The 18,535-nt window shown below is 46.4% G+C and overlaps 2 protein-coding genes across 3 annotated transcripts in view; one reads left to right on the top strand and one right to left on the bottom strand.

Moving 5' to 3' along the window:
- The window catches only part of CREB1 (cAMP responsive element binding protein 1), a 45,716-nt gene extending 34,674 nt beyond the window's left edge, over nt 1-11,042 (bottom strand). The window contains exon 1 of the mRNA XM_073306621.1: nt 10,783-11,042. The gene's annotated coding sequence lies outside the window, so the exon portion shown is untranslated. The remainder of the gene's footprint in view (nt 1-10,782) is intronic.
- LOC140895850 (uncharacterized) lies at nt 10,481-15,919 on the top strand. 2 transcript variants are annotated; one of them, XM_073306623.1, is made up of 4 exons: nt 10,488-11,248; nt 12,828-12,930; nt 14,259-14,402; nt 15,374-15,919. In XM_073306623.1, exons 2-4 carry the CDS (start codon nt 12,856-12,858, stop codon nt 15,818-15,820), a joined length of 666 nt encoding a protein of 221 aa, XP_073162724.1. In that variant the 5' UTR covers nt 10,488-11,248; nt 12,828-12,855; the 3' UTR covers nt 15,821-15,919. The 2 variants fall into 2 exon arrangements, 1 of the variants encoding a protein (XP_073162724.1); XR_012154374.1 differs by lacking the exon at nt 12,828-12,930 and having other exon boundaries at nt 10,481-11,248.
- The last annotated feature ends 2,616 nt before the right edge of the window (nt 15,920-18,535 follow it).

The following is an 18,535-nucleotide window of genomic DNA, read 5'->3' as shown; positions in this document are numbered from 1 at the left end:
ATACTAATTGTCCTGTTGTACTAAAACAATGTAACTTGTAAGCCACTTTTGGCAGCACCCCCCAAAAAAAATCTAAACGTAAACTTGCTAAATTTAATCCCAAATTACTCTGCCTTAAAAAAAAAAAAAACATACTCAGTGAATAGTTTTTCCATGTATTTTTAATCAGTCTGGCCATTGCAGGAAGGCATTCTCAAAAGAGGGTCTTGCAATATGCCTTATGGGTGGTCTGGATTACTCTGATCTCCACACTTAAACCTCCCCAAGCTAGAACACTAATACTTCATCTTGAATTTCGAGAACTGCATTGCTCTAGAGCAGCATAGCTGTCTTGGTAGATAGATAGGAATGAGAGGTGGTCCTGAGGTATTGATGACTTTGAAAATCAGGACTAAGAACTTGAACTGGCAATGGAATCAGACCGGGAGCCAGGAGAGGGAGTGGAACACATGGCTGAGGTACCTGCAGCAGCTTGTCCTGTTGAGGTAGTGAGAAGCCTCTTCCTGCACAAAACTGGAGACTCTGCTTTGCTTCTACATTCAGCCCTGGTACAGTGATCCAATGTGGAGATAACAAATGCATGGATAAGTGTGCCCAGATCCAGAAAGAGGTGGAGTTTCTTAACAAGCTACAGATGAAAGGTGGTTTTTTCGTGTACTGATGCTATTTTATCTTTTAGTCAAACATGAGTTCAATGGAAAAGGAGGACAATGTCCAGCTTAGTTCTTAAGTGTATTTCCCTGCTTCCAACCAGTATCACTTCTTGATTGGACTGAGTTTGAGCCAGCTGCTCTTCATGGATATTTGTTTCATGTACACATTGGCATATGCTTGTGATGCTGTTGGTTGCCTTGGTGTAAAATAAAACAGACAGGTAGGTGTCAATGGTGCACCATTGGCATCAGTGCCCCAGATGTCTTACCATCTCTGTAAGTAGCCATGTAGATACTGAAGAGATGGGGAAACAGGATGGATCCTCAAGGGACCCCACAGGGCAGGGCCTTTGGGATGAAAAGCATCACTACTCTCTGGGTCCTGCTAGAAGGAATGAGTTGAGCCACTGTAGTTCTGCCCTGTCTAAATCTAGTTATGTCATGAATACGAGTGGAAAAGGAGCACCCCATGCTTGGCTGGAGCCAAAACTACAGGCATATCAAACAGTATGTGCATTAAGATTAAGTCACTCTCCATTTCCAGGAGGAGATCATCTTTTAGAGTGCCTGATTGCAATGTATCCAGGATGTCGACAGAATCATGAGATAGAGCTTGATTGTCACTATTTTAATCAATGATTTTGCCTAAGACTGGAAGTTTGGAGATGGGATGGTAACTGGAAAGGTTTGCTGAGTTCAGTGCTGGCTTTTTGAGGATGGGTAGGCAATTACATTTTTCTTACAGTTGCTTCTCTGAAAAAAGTGTTGATTATTTATTAGCAATGGGCAACATTGTTCTTCTCTGGCTTTCACCAACCAAAAGAAATGTGAACCGCTCTGCAATGCATTGTAATCCTAACTGGCAACAACTTGCTAATCCAGTTTTAGGCACAATTCTTACTTCAAAAAAAAAAAGAGAAAGAGAGAGGCCAAGCTGCATATCGTTTGAGATAAGGACACTACTAAGGCCAAATTCACCACTGTCCTGCAGAGTAGGAAGCATCATCAGTGAGTTCTAAGGGGCAGTGCCTCCTGAAAAATATACTGTCTGCCTTGCTCCAGCAGCTGAAGGGGACTGCTCAGATCCCCACCAAGATAGTGCCCCTGGACTCTGTTTGGGGGTTTCACGTTTCATATTATTTATATCGGTATTACCATAGCACCTATGAGGTTCGAATGAAGGAACATGACATTTTGGAGTTCTTCCTGTCACATGGCTACCTGGAAAAAGGGGGACCCAAGGTGTTCTCTCACCTTGCCTCTTGCAGGGATTCTTTCCTTACCCCTCCTTCCCCATGACTTTTGACAAGGGATAGCTATGTTCCCCCCACACATGTCCAGGCTTCTGAAAGGGGGAACATCTCCCTAGATCACCCACATACTTTGCCCAGTCACAGCTTTCATGGCTTCAGTATGGACAAGTTTACATGACTTTGGTCACTGTGGACAGACGCAGTTAAAATAATCAGTCTTTGGTTCTTGCCTCTGCCTATACTTGGAATCTGCATTTGTTGCTTCCATCTACTGGAGTCACTCTGTGAGAATGAGGCAAAAGGGAAAAGACCGTTCCTATCCTGTTCCCCTGTAGGAGATTTTAGAGCAGCAAGAGAGAAACAGCCATGACTGTGATCAGTTTCACAGAGCGTGACCAGAATCCTGTTGTTTTCATGGTACTGGTTTTATACTCTCTCTAGAGGAAGTTCTCTACACCCCACTAGGGTGTGGATTTTTTAAGCCCCGCTTATATCTCCTACTGCACTTTGTGGAGAGCACACACAAGTACATTTGAAGGTACTGCCAGCGAAGCAGAGCCAGAGGAAGAGTTTTGCAGAATAAGGGCCGATTCAGGTAAATCATGCTTTCTTCTACAGTTCAATGGGGTTTAGAAGGAAACCCATACAGGAAGAAGGTTATCGTATTTAACCCCAGATCAGATGTGCTGGTGGGTCTGTTTGCAGAATGGAATAATGGTCTATTCTTTGCTGCTATTGAGACACCAAGCAGAAGATTTAGAATGGGTGTCTATTTCAGAGCGATAGCCGTGTTAGTCTGTATCAGCAGAAAGAACGAGGAGTACTTGTGGCACCTTAGAAAATAATAAATTTATTTGAGCATAAGCTTTCGTGGGCTAAAGCCCATTTCATCAGATGCATGCAGTGGAAAATACAGTAGGAAGAGATATACATATATACAGAGAACATGAAAAAATGGGGGCTGCCATACCAACTCTTAACAAGACCAATCGATTAAGATGGGCTATTATCAGCAGGAGAAAAAAAGCTTTTGTAGTGATAATCAGGATGGCCCATTTCAAACAGTTGACAAGAAGGTGTGAGTAACAGTAGGGGGAAAATTAGCATGGGGAAATAGAATTAATCTGCAAACTGGACACCATTAAATTAGGCTTGAATAAAGACTGGGAGTGGATGAGTCATTACACTAACTAAAAACTATTTCCCCATGCTAATTTTTCCCCTACTGTTACTCACACCTTTTTGTCAACTGTTTAAAATGGGCCATCCCGATTATCACTACAAGTTTTTTTTCTCCTGCTGATAATAGCCCACCTTAATTGATTGGTCTCATTAAGAGATGGTATGGCAGCCCCCATTTTTTCATGTTCTCTGTATATATAGCTATATCTTCCTACTGTATTTTCCACTGCATACATCTGATGAAGTGGGCTTTAGTCCACGAAAGCTTATGCTCAAATACATCTGTTAGTCTCTAAGGTGCCACATGTCCTCCTCGTTCTTTCTAGTGGTGTCTATGTAACAGACGAAGAGATATAATCAAAGTGCTAGAAGGTTCTGGGAAATTCTGTTGCAGCTAGAGAGAGCCTTTAGAAAACGACAGTAACAGAAAGCTCAAAAAACGGGCAGTGAGGTTGAAAAATTAACAAGATGAATAATAAAGCATGACCAAGGAAGGAAACAGAGTTGAGAAAGGATAACATACAAGGTAAAGAGTGCCACAGGAAGACAATTAAATAATGAATGTGACAAGGTAAGTGTGCATGTGACTGCAAAATATCTGAAACTGCTGCATCACATTTTTATTTATTTTGCACATATAAAAAAATTCAAATTTACATAAACCACTCAGCACTGCAGCCACGAATAAGGATCAGAGTCCACATCATCCATCCTTAGTTATAAATGCATCCATAATTTTAAAATTTAAGTTAGTCTGGAAGGCAGTATGTAAATTTCAGATTGGGTTCTTGATTGTCCCAGGCTGCTGGACAACAGGATTTTTTCCCCAACCTGTCTGGCCTTGAAAGAATGTCACTATTTATACGGAACAGAAAAGGTCGGTCTGTCTACAAAGCAATCCAAGGCACTTTCTACTTCAAAAAAAGACCCTGCCTAACCCCAGGGAATGAGGGACAAAACTATCCTCAACCTAATATGCTATCGCTCAAATAATACTTATAAAGGATTAGAGATTTATATGGCTAGTCACATGAAACAGTATGAAAATGTACATAAAGGGCATACATGCTTATGCTTCAGGGTATCAGCCAACTGACTCTAGAGCAGAGTAACAAAAGTCCATTATTAGTTTCTAGCACCTTCCTCTAAAGCAGCTGATGCTGGCCACTGTTGGAGGCAGTACTTCAGACCAGACATAAGACCATAAGAATGGCCATACTAGGCCAGACCAATGGCCCTTCTATCCCAGTATCCTATCTTCCAACAGTGGCTAATGCCAGATGCTTCAAAAAGTAAATGAACAGAACAGGGCAATCATCAAGTGATCCATCCAGTCCCAGCTCAGGGACACCCAGAGCATGGGGCTGCATTGTTGGATCATATTAAAGTAGTTCTGTATTAAAATCACAAATGAGTTTGATTCCCCATAGCTTAAATTCCAGGGTATTACTAATTAAGAGGTTTCTTGGGTTTTGGTACTGTTTCTCTCCCCCTATGTGTGAAACTTGCAAGCTGCTAATTGTGTTAGTACATTCTAAGACAGAGTCTGTTCTCAAAGCAATTCTTTGTAACAACAAGTACTCACACAGAGAGAGACTCAAAGCAATACTCTGTAACAAAAGAAACAGCACACAGAGACTCCCCGCCCTTTTGTTGTATTCATCTCGCTTTGTTAACAATTGTGATTAAAATAGAGATAGAGGATGTATGTGGATGGATGCTTGGTGTGGATAATAACTGAATGATCAGGAAGGTGCCAGCCTAAGAATCCAGTGTCCATCGGCTGAAGAAGGCGTCAAGTGGAAATAACCAGAGGACCCCCGGAGGGCAGACTGGAATCCACCCAACAGCCTCAAGAATGGGAGAACCAAAGAACAAGATAACATCTGGCAGCACAGAGCCATCAGGAATGTGCCATCTGCTGATTGACTCAGCAACAGCATGATGAAGCAATTCCCAGAGACTGGCATAGGAAGAAATTCCTATAAAAATGGACTCTACGAAGTGAGAACTTTGGGGTCTGATTCTGCAAACCAACTTCCAGGAGCATCAGTTGAGCTTCTGACAAGGCCCTGCTCCCTCCTCATGTCCAGGCTACCTGGCCAGTGGCTTGGCATGAGCAACTCTAAGGCTGGTAACTATGATGATAACCTTGCAGAACCTCTGTGTGTGTGTGTGTGTGTGAATGAATGTGTGCATAAATATGAAATTGAATGGAATGTTATAGTTCTAACTAACTGCTTACTATGATTCTTTCTGTATTCAGAGTAAATGTGGCATTTTGCCTTTTTCCCTTTAATAAGATCCTGCTGGTTTTTATTTTATTGGTATAACAGCATCCCTGACCATCTTAGCTAATAGCCATTGATGGACCTATCCTCCAGGAACTTATCAAGTTATTTTTGGAATCCAGTTATTCCTTTTGACTTTGACAACATCCCCTGGCAACGAGTGCCACTGGCTGACTGTGTGTTGTGTGAAGATGTACTTCCTTTTGTTTGTTTTAAATCTGCTGCCTATTAATTCCATTGGTTCTTATGTTATGCAAAGGGGAAAATAACACTTATTCACTTTCTCCATGCCATTCATGATATTATAGCTCTCTATCATATCCCCACTTAGTCATCTCTTTTCCAACCTGAACAGTCCCTGTCTTGTTAATCTCTCTTCATAAAGAAGTTGTTCCATTCTCTTAATCATTTTTGTTGCCCTTCCCTGTACCTTTTCCATTTCTAATTATCTTTTTTGAGATGGGACTACCAGAACTGCATACAGTAGTCAAGGTGTGGGCATGCCGTGGATTTATATAATGGCCTTATGAAATTGACTGTCTTATTATCTCTCTCTTTCCTAAAGGTTCCTAACATGGTTAGCTTTTTTAACTGTCAGACCACGAGTATGGTAATACTAGTGCCAGGCCACTAGTATGATCCAGAATGGCAATTCCTATGTATTTAGCACTATTTTAGCACCGTTCACCCAAGGATCACAAAGTGCATAACAAACAACCACCACTCTTGTGAGATAGGTAGGTATGCCCATTTACTAAGGGGGAAATGGCTGCACAATAATTAGGATTTGCTTAAGGTCGCGCATGAGTTATTGAGTCAGCCGTAGTAGCAAGATAATGTCTAGAGCTGTATTTTAACAACTATCAGGAGACTCCCACAATTTGTTTTCTTCTCCTAGATGGATAGTGTACATCCCACACAGAGAGGGAAAACACAGGCAATAGGAAACTGAGGAAATCCTTGTCTATTTCGAACTACTGCTTTTGCCAGCATCAGGGAGAAAGCAGCATGGGAATGTGCACTCCTGCCTTTCTTCTTAAAATATGCTGCACTTCTCTGGTCTAAATGTAAATTTTTGAAGCATTTACCAAATATTAGCAGTTGAACAGGGAAACAACTGGGAGAAGTGGAAGAGAAACACTCATCTACAGGGATGCTTTTCAACACTCAGACATAAGATTACAGACATTCATAATCACTGACCACAGACAAGGTAGCGTGACAATTTTTACTTTAAGGATTCAGTTCCAGTGAGATAGCAATACAAATAATAAATAACGTTTAAACATGCCAGCTGTATCATAGACAACTTTACAAGATGTAGGAGTATGTAAGATCAATGCTCCAATTTGGACAGTTTGCTGCATTTATTTAAATAAATAAATAAAAGGATGCCATTTTGTTCTTGATGTGCTCATACATATCAATAAGACTCCAACCAGGCCTGCTAGTTGCAAAGAAAGCATTGAAAATGAGAGTAGTGTGTAACTGTAAGTGACATCTACTGTATCTTTACAAATGTAGGGCCTTACCTACATTAACAAAATTTGCAGCTACATAGTGATGTAGAGCTCTGCACTAGTGCAAGACAGGGCTTGTACTGATACTTTTTATTCCAGCAGAACAGTGATTTTCTGCAGTAATTTGTGTCAGTGTGGCATATCTACATTTGATGATTGTAGCAGCATACCACCACCAGTGAAGGTTTTGTTTTGCAGATGGACCCTAGGATAACTAACTATATTGACATTTAGATTATGTCACTAAAGATTAAAGCAAGTAAGAAATAATCAGGTTCTGAAGGTCTACCCCCCCCCCCCCCCCCCGCCCCATGTTAAGGCTACCAGTACTTGGGAGATACCACCACTACTCCCAGTCCCACTCTGACCTATGAAGCCTAAGGGGAGCCTCTCCACAGAGGAGCCAGAGTTCAGCTGGGCAGCCAACACCCAATGGACTGCCCTCTCCCCTCTGCTAGAAGTTCAGTCTCCTCCCTTCCCAGGACAAGATTCCCATACAATCTAAAGAGGGCATTAAGTTTATTGACAAAAATATAGCCACATTCAAAGCAAACTAATTTAAGCTTTAATATTTTGATGAGGGGAGTAGTAAAGTTCTTAAACAGGTATTTTGCAGGTTAGAAAGCAGTGATTTAGTGTCTTACTTCCTATCCTCAAATAGGATAGGTTTGGGATAGATGAGAGGTAAGTCTTGCAGATGTAAAATAATAAGATGCAAGTATTTACTGTCACTTTACTAACACTTTTGTATTAAAAAACACAATCCACTTCACTAAGAATGAATTACACAAAACAAAATGTTTCAGAGTAGCAGCCGTGTTAGTCTTTATCCGCAAAAAGAAAAGGAGGACTTGTGGCACCTTAGAGACTAACAAATTTATTTGAGCATAAGCTTTCGTGAGCTACAGCTCACTTCATTGGATGCCCCACTGAATGCATCTGATGAAGTGAGCTGTAGCTCACGAAAGCTTATGCTCAAATAAATTTGTTAGTTTCTAAGGTGCCACAAGTCCTCCTTTTCTTTTCTAAGGTGCCACAAGTCCTCCTTTTCTTTTTACAAAACAAAAGCATATTATATTTAATTACTGAATCACCAGCCCCCTAAAATCAACAGAAAGATCCACTGATTTCAATAGTGCTGTATCAGCCCTTCAGTTTCCTAAGATTTTCCAGCACTCCTCTAATTGTCAAGTTTATACTACTCAATGCGGGAATCAGGAATAGTATGTGGCTTCCACTGCAAAGAGGAAAGGCACTGGTGGTTAGAGATGAATTCACATACATGAGAAACAGTTTACCTACTCACTTAGAGCCCAACATTTTTGTGAATGAGAAACTGTCTTAAAAAAATTAAATTTTGGGACATCCCAGCTTTACAGTTGCTGTAATTTAAAGACCCCAATCTTGCATTCTGATTGGTACAGTTAGACCTGATTACAGGACTAAGGCATAAAGGGTCTCCAAAAAAACAAAAACCAGCTAAACAGAAGGGAATGAAGAGACTCTCACCAGAGTATTTCAAAACTTTTTTTTTTTTTTTTTTTTTTTTAAAAAAAAGCACAATAATCCATCAACACATGGTACTCTAACCCTTTACAGTCATCTCTTTGCAGGAGTGGAGGGAGACACTCAATATTCCCCCGTAATTTCCAGCTTTATATACAAGAACCTCTGGAAAAGTTAAAAACTGATTTTTGCCCCCTAACTGAAGAGTTTTATTTCTTTCACACGGTTGATGGCTAGAGTTCTTCCAGAAACACTGGGTTGCTAACATGACTTTATATATTAAAAAGGGAAAAATTTGTTTTGGAGGGAAAAGACAAGTCACATGTACTTTATAAAAACATATACAAGAATTAAAAAAAAAGTTTTAAACCTACTGTAGGACTCACAAGGGCACCAGAACCTTTGCAGAAGTGTTGGGGGATGGGGGAGGGCAAGGCCCCCACTTTTTAACATGGGCATTGCCCTCCCCAAACTGCAATCTTTGGGCAGGCACAAAACAGCACCAGGAAGGGGTGTGCTTCCGGGTTCGAGCACTGTTGTATCACAACAGTCCTTAAAAAAAAGTTGAGAACGTTGTGCCTTTAAATGAGCTGCAGAGTATTTTAAAAGGTTACTGTCCAAGAAGATGCAGAATCCTAAAGCTGAAGCAGGTGTACAACAGCAAGTGAAAAAAAATCACAGATTAAGAATTTCTAGTACGGACATTGAAGAGGGGGAATAAAAACTACAGTCACAATTATCAGAAAGAAGCATAAGCTATCTAAAAAGATTTTTCAGAATTATGGATAATGTGGGAGAGAGAGCAGATATTAACAGAAGTATTGAGAAATAGTATAGGTCCAATCCAGCTATCTTTCTGCCTGCAGAACTCCCACTGAAGAAACTTGCAAAATTAATGGCAAGAGTGAGCGCCAAACCAAAGCTAACTACAAAAATGCTTATGGTGAAATTCATTTTTTAGTATTTTAAAGTATTAGCAAGACTGCGTATCTTTCTACTACTATATACCAGGAGTATGTTACAGACAGACATCTGTATCTTTATTATTTGCTCTGTGATATAAGCATCCTCAGTATTTCGACTGAACTTTCATGAAAAGCAATGTGGTAGTAGACGTTGGGAAAGTTTCTTCTTCAGGCCTTTCAAGAATTGAATATTTGCATACCCCACTTTGAAAGAGGATCCCATCAAATCAAGTCTGGCCCAAAACATAAACTCTTAAAAAGTTTTTATTGGAGAAAAACTAGTTCTGCAACAAGCTAAAACCACTACACATGTTTTTATATAGTTTAATTGCAGTTTCTTTAACCAGATATTCCCAGACAGCACAGTGTAGCATACCAGTCAGAAAGTGAAACTAACTAGGCTGTTCAGTATCCAAACTAAATTGAATAAGCATGAAGAGAAAAAGCTTTTCAAATTCAGTTTTAATCTAAGAGATATTTGTGCCATACGTGGTGGGGTGTGTTAATAGTAACTGACCCTTTGAACTGAGCTGTCTGCACGCAGCACCTTGTAGGTGTCAAAAATACACTTTTCAAGAGGTCTATTTCTCATCGAGTAAAACATCGCCCTACTCTCACAGTAACAACTCGGTCTGGACAGGGGGAGAGGGGAAGAGAACAGCTTCAGGGCCGGCCCGGGCTGGGGGGGTAAAGGCCAGCCCGGACTCTGAGGGGCGGCGGGGACCGATCCACGGCGGGGGCAGGCCAGCTCAGTGGGGGGCGCGGGGGAGACCGTCCCGGGCTTTGGGAGGCGGGCGATGCAGTGCCGGGCTGGGCTTTGGGGGGCAGCTGGCGGGCTGATCCGCGGCGGGGAGGGGGGCGGACCGGGCTTTGGGCGGTTGTTGAGGGAGGACGATCCGTGGGGGCGGGCTGAGGGGACCCGCCGTCCCGGGGGGGACGATCCGCGGCGGGGCCAGCCCGGGCTGTGTGTGTGTGTGTGTGTTTGTGGTGGTGGGCGGGGTGGGGGCCACAAGGCACTAGCGAGGCGCCACTTTCCCGACAGCGGCTCCTCGGACCTGCGGCGCCCCGGCGGCGGCCGGCGCTCCCGCGGCAGGGCTCTCCGGAGGCGGGAAAGGAGCGGTCCCCCCGCGGCCGGGCGAAGGGACCGCAGCGGCCGCTGCCCCCCTTGCCCCCGCCGCGCCGCGCGCGGGCTGCAGCCAGAGCGGCCGCGGGCCGGCTCCCGCCGCCATTACTCTTTGTTCGCCGCGCTCGGAGCGGCGGCGGCGGGGATGTTGCAGGGCTCGGCTCGGCTCCATCTTTAAAGCGGGCGCCCCTCCCGCTGGCGGTGCAGGCCGGGCCGCGTCCTGCGCCTGTTGCTCCCTGCGCCCCGCCGGCTCCATCCCCCCCTCGGCTGGGCGCCTTCCTCCTCTTACCGGTTACGGGCTGCTCCGTCACTGCTTTCGTTCGCGCCTAGGCTCTCGCCGCAGTTTTATTCTCTCCCCCACGTAACACACCGCGTCAAACTACACCTCCGCCGCGTCACTCACACACAAGGCTCTCCCAGCCCGGCGACAGGCAGGCAGCGGCCGACTGAGGAGAGCCAGCCAGGGAGCAAGCGCCGAGAGCGCCGCGGCCCAGCGCGGAAAACGCCGAGCTCTCCCGGAGAAGGCCGAAGCCACACTCCGCGCGGCGGCGCCCGAACGCAGCCGACCGGAGATCACGGAAACAGCCGAATCTGTCCGGAAAAGTCCGAAGCGACTACCTGTGCGCACGGCAACTCCCGAAGGAACACGGAAAAAGCCGAACGGCCGACCGGGTTCACGGCAATGCCCGATTAGGTACGGGAAAAACCGAAGCGCAGGACAACTCGCCCGAAAACTCACGGCAGCGCCCGAATAGGTACGGACACGGCCGAAGCGCGGGGCAGCGATCGGAAACGAACAGCAACCCCCGAAAGGTCACGGAAATGACCGAAGCTCGGGAGGAGTCGCTGAGCGTGGCCCCGAACGGAGAGCACCGCTCTCCGGAAATGGCCGAAGTGCTGGGGGAGAAGCACGGAAATTCCCGATTGGCGCTGGCCTGCAGGGTGGTGGGGCCCGGCTCCTGGCAGGGAGCCAAAGACCTGAGTGGGGCATGTTCAGAGCTCTCGGCCCTCGCTGTCATGGAGGTGGGAGCAGGGCCCAGCAACCACCCCACGAACCGTGCCCGCCTGAGCCCACTGCCAGTGCTGACATAGACCAGCCTGGGCCCCGCGCCTCGCCGCCTCTCCCCGCCTGGCCCCCCTGCCTACCTGGCCCGATGCAGGGCACGGGCCCCATGCCTCACCGGCCCACCCCAGCCGGCCCGGCCCCATGCCATGCACGGGCCCCATGCCCCGCCAGCCCTCCCCGCCTGTCCTGGGAAAGATGCACCAGGTACCGCAGCGTGGGCGGGGGTCAGCTGGGACATGAGAGCCCCCGTCCGTTGAGGGACCGTTAAGTTCTCCATTGCAATATTCATAAGAGCAGCAGTTTAGGGTACTTGACTAACCTGTCTCCTCCCAACACATTGCAGACACGCTCTCTGCGCTCTCACCCCTACCCTGTCTTGCTCCCTCACCCATCGTTAACCTTGCCTGGCTCCTTTCAAGCAATGCGACACCCTCTTGAATCCTAAAGAAATCCTCACTCCCCAAATCCTTCCCACCTTGTCTCCCTCCTTTGAACCCTCCTCCAGTCTGGGTTCCACCTCTTCCCTACCCCTTCTGTTCTCCTTCCTGTTATGTTTTTCTGATTTAGGCCCCAAGCCTGAAGAAGCTCTTTGCTGGCACAAGGATCAGCATACTTCGCTCCTTCCAGGATTGGGGTCTTTGGCCTGGTATACACTTAAAATTTAGGTTGATATTGCTACATGACTCAGGGTTGTTCCATATCCCAGAGCTACGTAGCTATGGTAACCAAACCCCCAGTGTAGACACAGATAGATCAGTGGAAGAATGCTTCCATCAACCCAGCTACAATTGCTTAGGATGGTGGTGTTCCTACACCACCAAAACAAAAACCCTTCCATCAGCCTAGGCTGCATCTACACTATGGGGTCATGCCAGCATAACTAGGGCACCATAGCTATGCCGGTATATTCCTTGTAGTATAGATATGGCCTTAGGCCTGGTCTACACTATGAGTTTAGGTCGAATTTAGCAGTGTTAAATCAATTTAACACTGCACCCGTCCACACGACGAAGCCCTTTTTTTCGACTTAAAGGGCTCTTAAAGTTGATTTCTTTACTCCACCCCTGACAAGGGGATTAGCGCTGAAATCGGCCTTGCCGGGTCAAATTTGGGATACTGTGGACGCAATTCAACGGTATTGGCCTCAGGGAGTTATCCCAGAGTGCTCGGTTGTGACCGCTCTGGACAGCGCTCTCAACTCAGATACACTGGCCAGGTATACAGGAAAAGGCCCATGAACTTTTGACTCTCATTTCCTGTTTGGCCAGCGTGGCGAGCGCACCTGCACAGGTCACCATGCAGAGCTCATCATCACAGGAGACCATGCCGTCCCAGAATCGCCGAAGAGCTCCAGCATGGACCGAATGGGAGGTATGGGATCTGGTCGCTGTACGGGGAGACGAATCCGTGCTGGCAGAACTCTGTTCAAAAAGACGAAATGCCAAAATATTTGAAAAAATCTCCAATGGCATGAGGGACAGAGGCTATAACAGGGACCCGCAGCAGTGCCATGTGAAAATTAAGGAGCTCAGGCAAGCCTACCAAAAACCCAGACAGGCAAATGATCACTCCGGTTCAGAGCCCCAGACATGCTACTTCTATAATGAGCTGCATGCCATTCTAGGGGGTGCAGCCACCACTACCCCAACGCTGTGCTTTGACTCCATCCAAGCAGTGGAAGGCAACACGGAAGCGGGTTTTGGGGGCGAGGAAGATGATGATGAGGAGGAGGTTGTGTTATACCAATAAAATAAAAACCAGCAGGATCTTATTAAAGGGGAAAAGGCAAAATGCCACAATTATTGTGAATATAGAAAGAATCATAGTAAGCAGTTAGTTAGAGCTATAACATTCCACTCAATTTCATATTTATTCACACATTCATTCATACACACATACACACTCACAGGTTCTGCAAGGTTGTTATCATAGTTACCAGCCTTAGAGTTGCTCATGCCAAGCCACTGGCCAGGTGGCCTGAACATGAGGAGGGAGCAGGGCCTTGTCAGATGCACATCTGATGCTCCTGGAAGTTGGTTTGCAGAATCAGAACCCAAAGTTCTCACTTTCTAGAGTCCATTTTTATAGGAATTTCTTCCTATGCCAGTCTCTGGGAATTGCTTCATCATGCTGTTGCTGAATCAATCAGCAGATGGCACATTCCTGACGGCTCCGTGCTGCCAGATGTTTTCTTGTTCTTTGGTTCTCCCATTCTTGAGGCTGTTGGGTGGATTCTAGTCTGCCCTCCGGGGGTCCTCTGGTTATTTCCACTTCCACTTCTTCAGCCGATGGACACTGAATTCTTAGGCTGGCACCTCCCTGATCATTCAGTTATTATCCACACCAAGCATCCATCCACATACATCCTCTATCTCTATTTTAATCACAATTGTTAACAAAGCGAGATGAATACAACAAAAGGGCGGGGAGTCTCTGTGTGCTGTTTCTGTTGTTACAGAGTATTGCTCTGAGTCTCTCTCTGTGTGAGTACTTGTTGTTACAAAGAATTGCTTTGAGAACAGACTCTGTCTTAGAATGTACTAACACAATTAGCAGCTTGCAAGTTTCACACATAGAGGGAGAGAAACAGTACCAAAACCCAAGAAACCTCTTAATTAGTAATACCCTGGAATTTAAACTATGGGGAATCAAACTCATTTGTGATTTTAATACAGAACTTCTTTAATATGATCCAACAGTTGCAGATAGCTCACAGCAAGGAAGTGGAGAAACTGGTTTCCCCAACAGCCAGGATCTGTTTATCACCCTGGACCTGGACCCAGTATCCCCCGAACCCACCCATGGCGGGGTCCCGGACCCTGAAGGCGGAGAAGGGACCTCTGGTGAGTGTACCTTTATAAACATTATAGATGGTTTAAAAGCAAGCTTGTTTAATGATTAATTTGCCCTGGCATGCACGGCCAGTACAACTACTGGAAAAGTCTGTTAACATGTCTGGGGATGGAGCAGAAATCCTCCTGGGACATCTCCATAAAGCTCTCCTAGATGTATTCCCAAAACCTTTGCAAAAGGTTTCTGGGGAGGGCAGCCTTATTCCATCCTCCATGGTAGGACACTTTACCACGCCAGGTCAGTAGCACGTAGTAGGGAATCATTGCAGAAGAAAGCATTGCAGCATATGGTCTCAGCGTTTGCTGGCATTCAAATAACATCTGTTCTTTATCTCTCTGTGTTACCCTCAGGAGAGTGATATCATTCATGGTCACCTGGTTGAAATAGGGTGGTTTTAGTAAGTGGACATTCAGAGGTGCCCATTTCTGCTAGGCTGTTTGCCTGTGGAGGAAGAGAAATCTTCCCTGCTGTTAGCCACGAGTTGGGGGGAGGGGTGAAGCCATCATCCCAGAGAATTTGGGGGGTGTGGGGGGGGCGGGGTGGGTTAGTTGGGTTTCTGCTGCACGTGAACCCGGAAACCGCAGCCCCCTCCCTTTAAATTGCCAACCCATTTTTAGTGGCCAACCCAACGGCTACTTCGTATGGGAAATGAGGGCGCTGCTGTTTGAAACCGTTCCCACATGTTATGAAGGTTAAAGAAGCCAAAAGACTGGGGCTTACCATGGCTGCCTGCAAGCCAAATTCTGTTGCCCGGCCCTGCGTGAATGATCTCTCACACCAAACGGGCATATCCTCAATAAGAGGCAAAATGCGACCTTGTAATGAAAGCACATGTGCTATGTAATGTTAACAGCAAGGTTTACCATGAAAGAGTGTACCCATTGTTCTATAAAATGTGTCTTTTTAACTACCACTCTCCCTTTTTTTCCCTCCACCCGATGCATATGTTTCTCCTTCCCAGAGGCTAGTGAAGATTAGAAGGCGAAAAAAACGCACTCGTGATGAAATGTTCTCTGACCCCATGTTGTCCTCCCACACTGACAGAGCACAGCAAAATACTTGGAGGCAGACAATCTCAGAGTGCAGGAAAACACAATATGACCGCGAGGAGAGGTGGCAGGCTGAAGGTGGTAGGTGGCGTCAGCTTGCTGAAAGAAGGCAGGAGTCAATGCTCAGGCTGCTGGAGGATCAAACTCATATGCTCCAGTGTATGGTTGAGCTGCAGAAAAGGCAGCGGGAGCACAGATTGACGCTACAGCCCCTGTGTAGCCAACCGCCCTGCTCCCCAGGTTCCACAGCCTCCTCACCCAGACACCCAAGAACACGGTCGGGGGGCCTCCGGCCACCCAGCCACTCCACCCCAGAGGATTGCCCAAGTAACAGAAGGCTGGCATTCAATAAGTTGTAAAGTTTTAAAGTGCTGTGTGGCCTTGTCCTTCCCTCCTCCACCACCCCTCCCGGGCTACCTTTGCAATTATCCCCCTGTTTGTGTGATGAATAAATAAAGAATGCATGAATGTGAAGCAACGATGACTTTATTGCCTCTGCAAGCGGTGATCAAAGCAGGGAGGGGAGGGTGCTTAGCTTACAGGAAAGTAAAGTGAACCCGGGGTGGGCGTGGGGGGGTTCCATCAAGGAATAACAAACAGAACTTTCACACCGTAGCCTGGCCATTCCTGAAACTGGTTTTCAAAGCACCCTCCTGTACTCTTCTAACTGCCCTGGTGTCTGGCTGCACGTAGTCAGTGGCCAGGCAATTTGCCTCAATCTCCCACCCCACCATAAACATCTCCCCCCTTACTCTCACAGATATTGTGGAGTGCACAGCAAGCAGTAATAACAATGGGAATATTGGTTTCGCTGAGGTCTAACCGAGTCAGTAAACTGTGCCAACGCGCTTTTAAATGCCCAAATGCACATTCTATCACCATTCTGCATTTGCTCAGCCTATAGTTGAACAGCTCCTGACTACTGTCCAGGCTGCCTGTGTATGGCTTCATGAGCCATGGCATTAAGGGGTAGGCTGGGTCCCCAAGGATAACTATAGGCATTTCAACATCCCCAATGGTTATTTTCTGGTCTGGAAAGCAAGTCCCTTGCTACAGCTGTTGAAACAGACCAGAGTTCCTGAAGATGCGAGCATCATGTACCTTTCCCGGCCATCACAGGTTGATGTTGGTGAAACGTCCCTTGTGATCCACCAGTGCTTGCAGCACCATTGAAAAGTACCCCTTGCGGTTTATGTACTCGCCTCCTTGGTGCTCCGGTGCCAAGGTAGGGATATGGGTTCCATCTATCGCCCCACCACATTTAGGGAATCCCATTGCAGCAAAGCCATCCACTATGACCTGCACATTTCCCAGAGTCACTACTCTTGATATCAGCAGCTCAGTGATAGTATTGGCTACTTACATCACAGCAGCCCCCACAGTAGATTTGCCCACTCCAAATTGATTCTCGACTGACTGGTAGCTGTCTGGCGGTGCAAGCTTCCACAGGGCTATCGCCACTCGCTTCTCAACTGTGAGGGCTGCTCTCATCTTGGTATTCTTGTGCTTCAGGGCAAGGGAAAGCAAGTCACAAAGTTCCATGAAAGTGCCCTTACGCATGCAAAAGTTTTTCAGCCACTGGGAATCATCCCAGACCTGCAACACTATGCGGTCCCACCACTCTGTGCTTGTTTCCCGGGCCCAGAATTAGCGTTCCACGCCATGAACCTGCCCAACTGACACCATGATGTGCACATTGCAGGGGCCTGTACTTTGTGAGAAGTCTATGTCCATGTCCTCATCACTGTCGTCACCGCGCTGCAGTCTCCTCCTCCTCGCCCGGTTTCGCTTTTCTTGAAGGTTATGGTTCTGCATATCCTGCTGGATAATGTGCACGGTGTTTATAGTGCTCATAATTGCCACAGTGATCTGAGCGGGCTCCATGTTCCCAGTGCTACGGCGTCTGCGCTGAAAAAAGGCACGAAACGATTGTCTACCGCTGCTTTAATGGAGGGAGGGGCTACTGACAACATGGTTTACAGGGTTGGCTTACAGAGAATTAAAATCAACCAAGGGGGTGGCTTTGCATCAAGGAGAAACAGAATGGCCCCCTCAAGGATAGAACTCAAAACCCTGGGTTTAGCAGGCTGTTGATTTCACGGAGGGCGGGAGGAATGGGGGAGAAAATGAATCCAAAACAAATCTGGTCTATTTCTTGTTTTAATCCACTTCATCTATCTTTATACATCTTGCTGGCAGCAGACGGTGCAGTACGACTGCTAGCCATCGTCATCTCCTGGGTGCTCAGCAGAAGATGGTGCAGTACAACTGCTGGCCATCGTCGTCTCCTGGCTGCTCATTAGAAGACGGTGCAGTACAACTGCTGGCAGGACTGAATCGCCATGAGACGAAACTTAAAAGGGTAATGCCCTGGCTGAGTCATTCCCATGCTTGCCCAGGTGCCCCGACCGACCTCACTGAGATCGGCTAAAAGAGCACTCTGGAGTACAGCGACGACAGCTACCAGTCATACTGCACTGTCTGCTGCCAAAAGGCAATGAGCTGCTGCTGTGTAGCAGTATAGTTCCGCGTCTGCCAGCACCCAGGATACATACGGTGACGGTGAGCTGAGCGGGCTCCATGCTTGCCGTGGTATGGCGTCTGCATGGGTAACCCAAGAAAAAAGGCGCAAAATGATTGTCTGCTGTTGCTTTCACGGAGGGAGGGAGGGAAGGGGGGGCCTGACGATATGTACTCGGAACCACACGCGACAATGTTTTTGCCCCACCAGGCATTGGGATTTCTACCCAGACTGTGGGAACTGTGGGATAGCTACCCACAGTGCAACGCTCTGGAAGTCGACGGTTGCCTCGGTACTGTGGATGCACTCTGCCAACTAAATGCACTTAGAGCATTTGTGTGTGCATTTGTGTGTGCATTAGAGTGTGCATTTGTGTGTGCATTAGAGCATTTGTGTGTGGGGACACACAATCGACTGTATAAAAATGCTTTCTACAAAACCAATTTCTATAAATTCGACCTAATTTCGTAGTGTAGACATAGCCTTAGACTCTAAATTCTTTAGGGACGCTGTCTTTATGGCTGTAAAGCATGATACAAATGCTAAATAACTG

Source organism: Lepidochelys kempii, chromosome 11 (assembly GCF_965140265.1).
Source record: "Lepidochelys kempii isolate rLepKem1 chromosome 11, rLepKem1.hap2, whole genome shotgun sequence".
Lineage (NCBI taxonomy): Eukaryota > Metazoa > Chordata > Testudines > Cheloniidae > Lepidochelys > Lepidochelys kempii.
This window is presented reverse-complemented; position numbering and strand designations above follow the sequence as displayed.

What these genes read in the sequence shown, in the direction of transcription:
- LOC140895850 (XM_073306623.1), top strand. Translation starts at nt 12,856, where the DNA reads ATGCAGAGCTCATCATCACAGGAGACCATGCCGTCCCAGAATCGCCGA. An exon ending in CAGCATGGACCGAATGGGAG is followed by an intron (nt 12,931 to 14,258) that starts GTATGGGATCTG and finishes ATGATCCAACAG; the next exon opens with TTGCAGATAGCTCACAGCAA. An exon ending in AGGCGGAGAAGGGACCTCTG is followed by an intron (nt 14,403 to 15,373) that starts GTGAGTGTACCT and finishes TCTCCTTCCCAG; the next exon opens with AGGCTAGTGAAGATTAGAAG.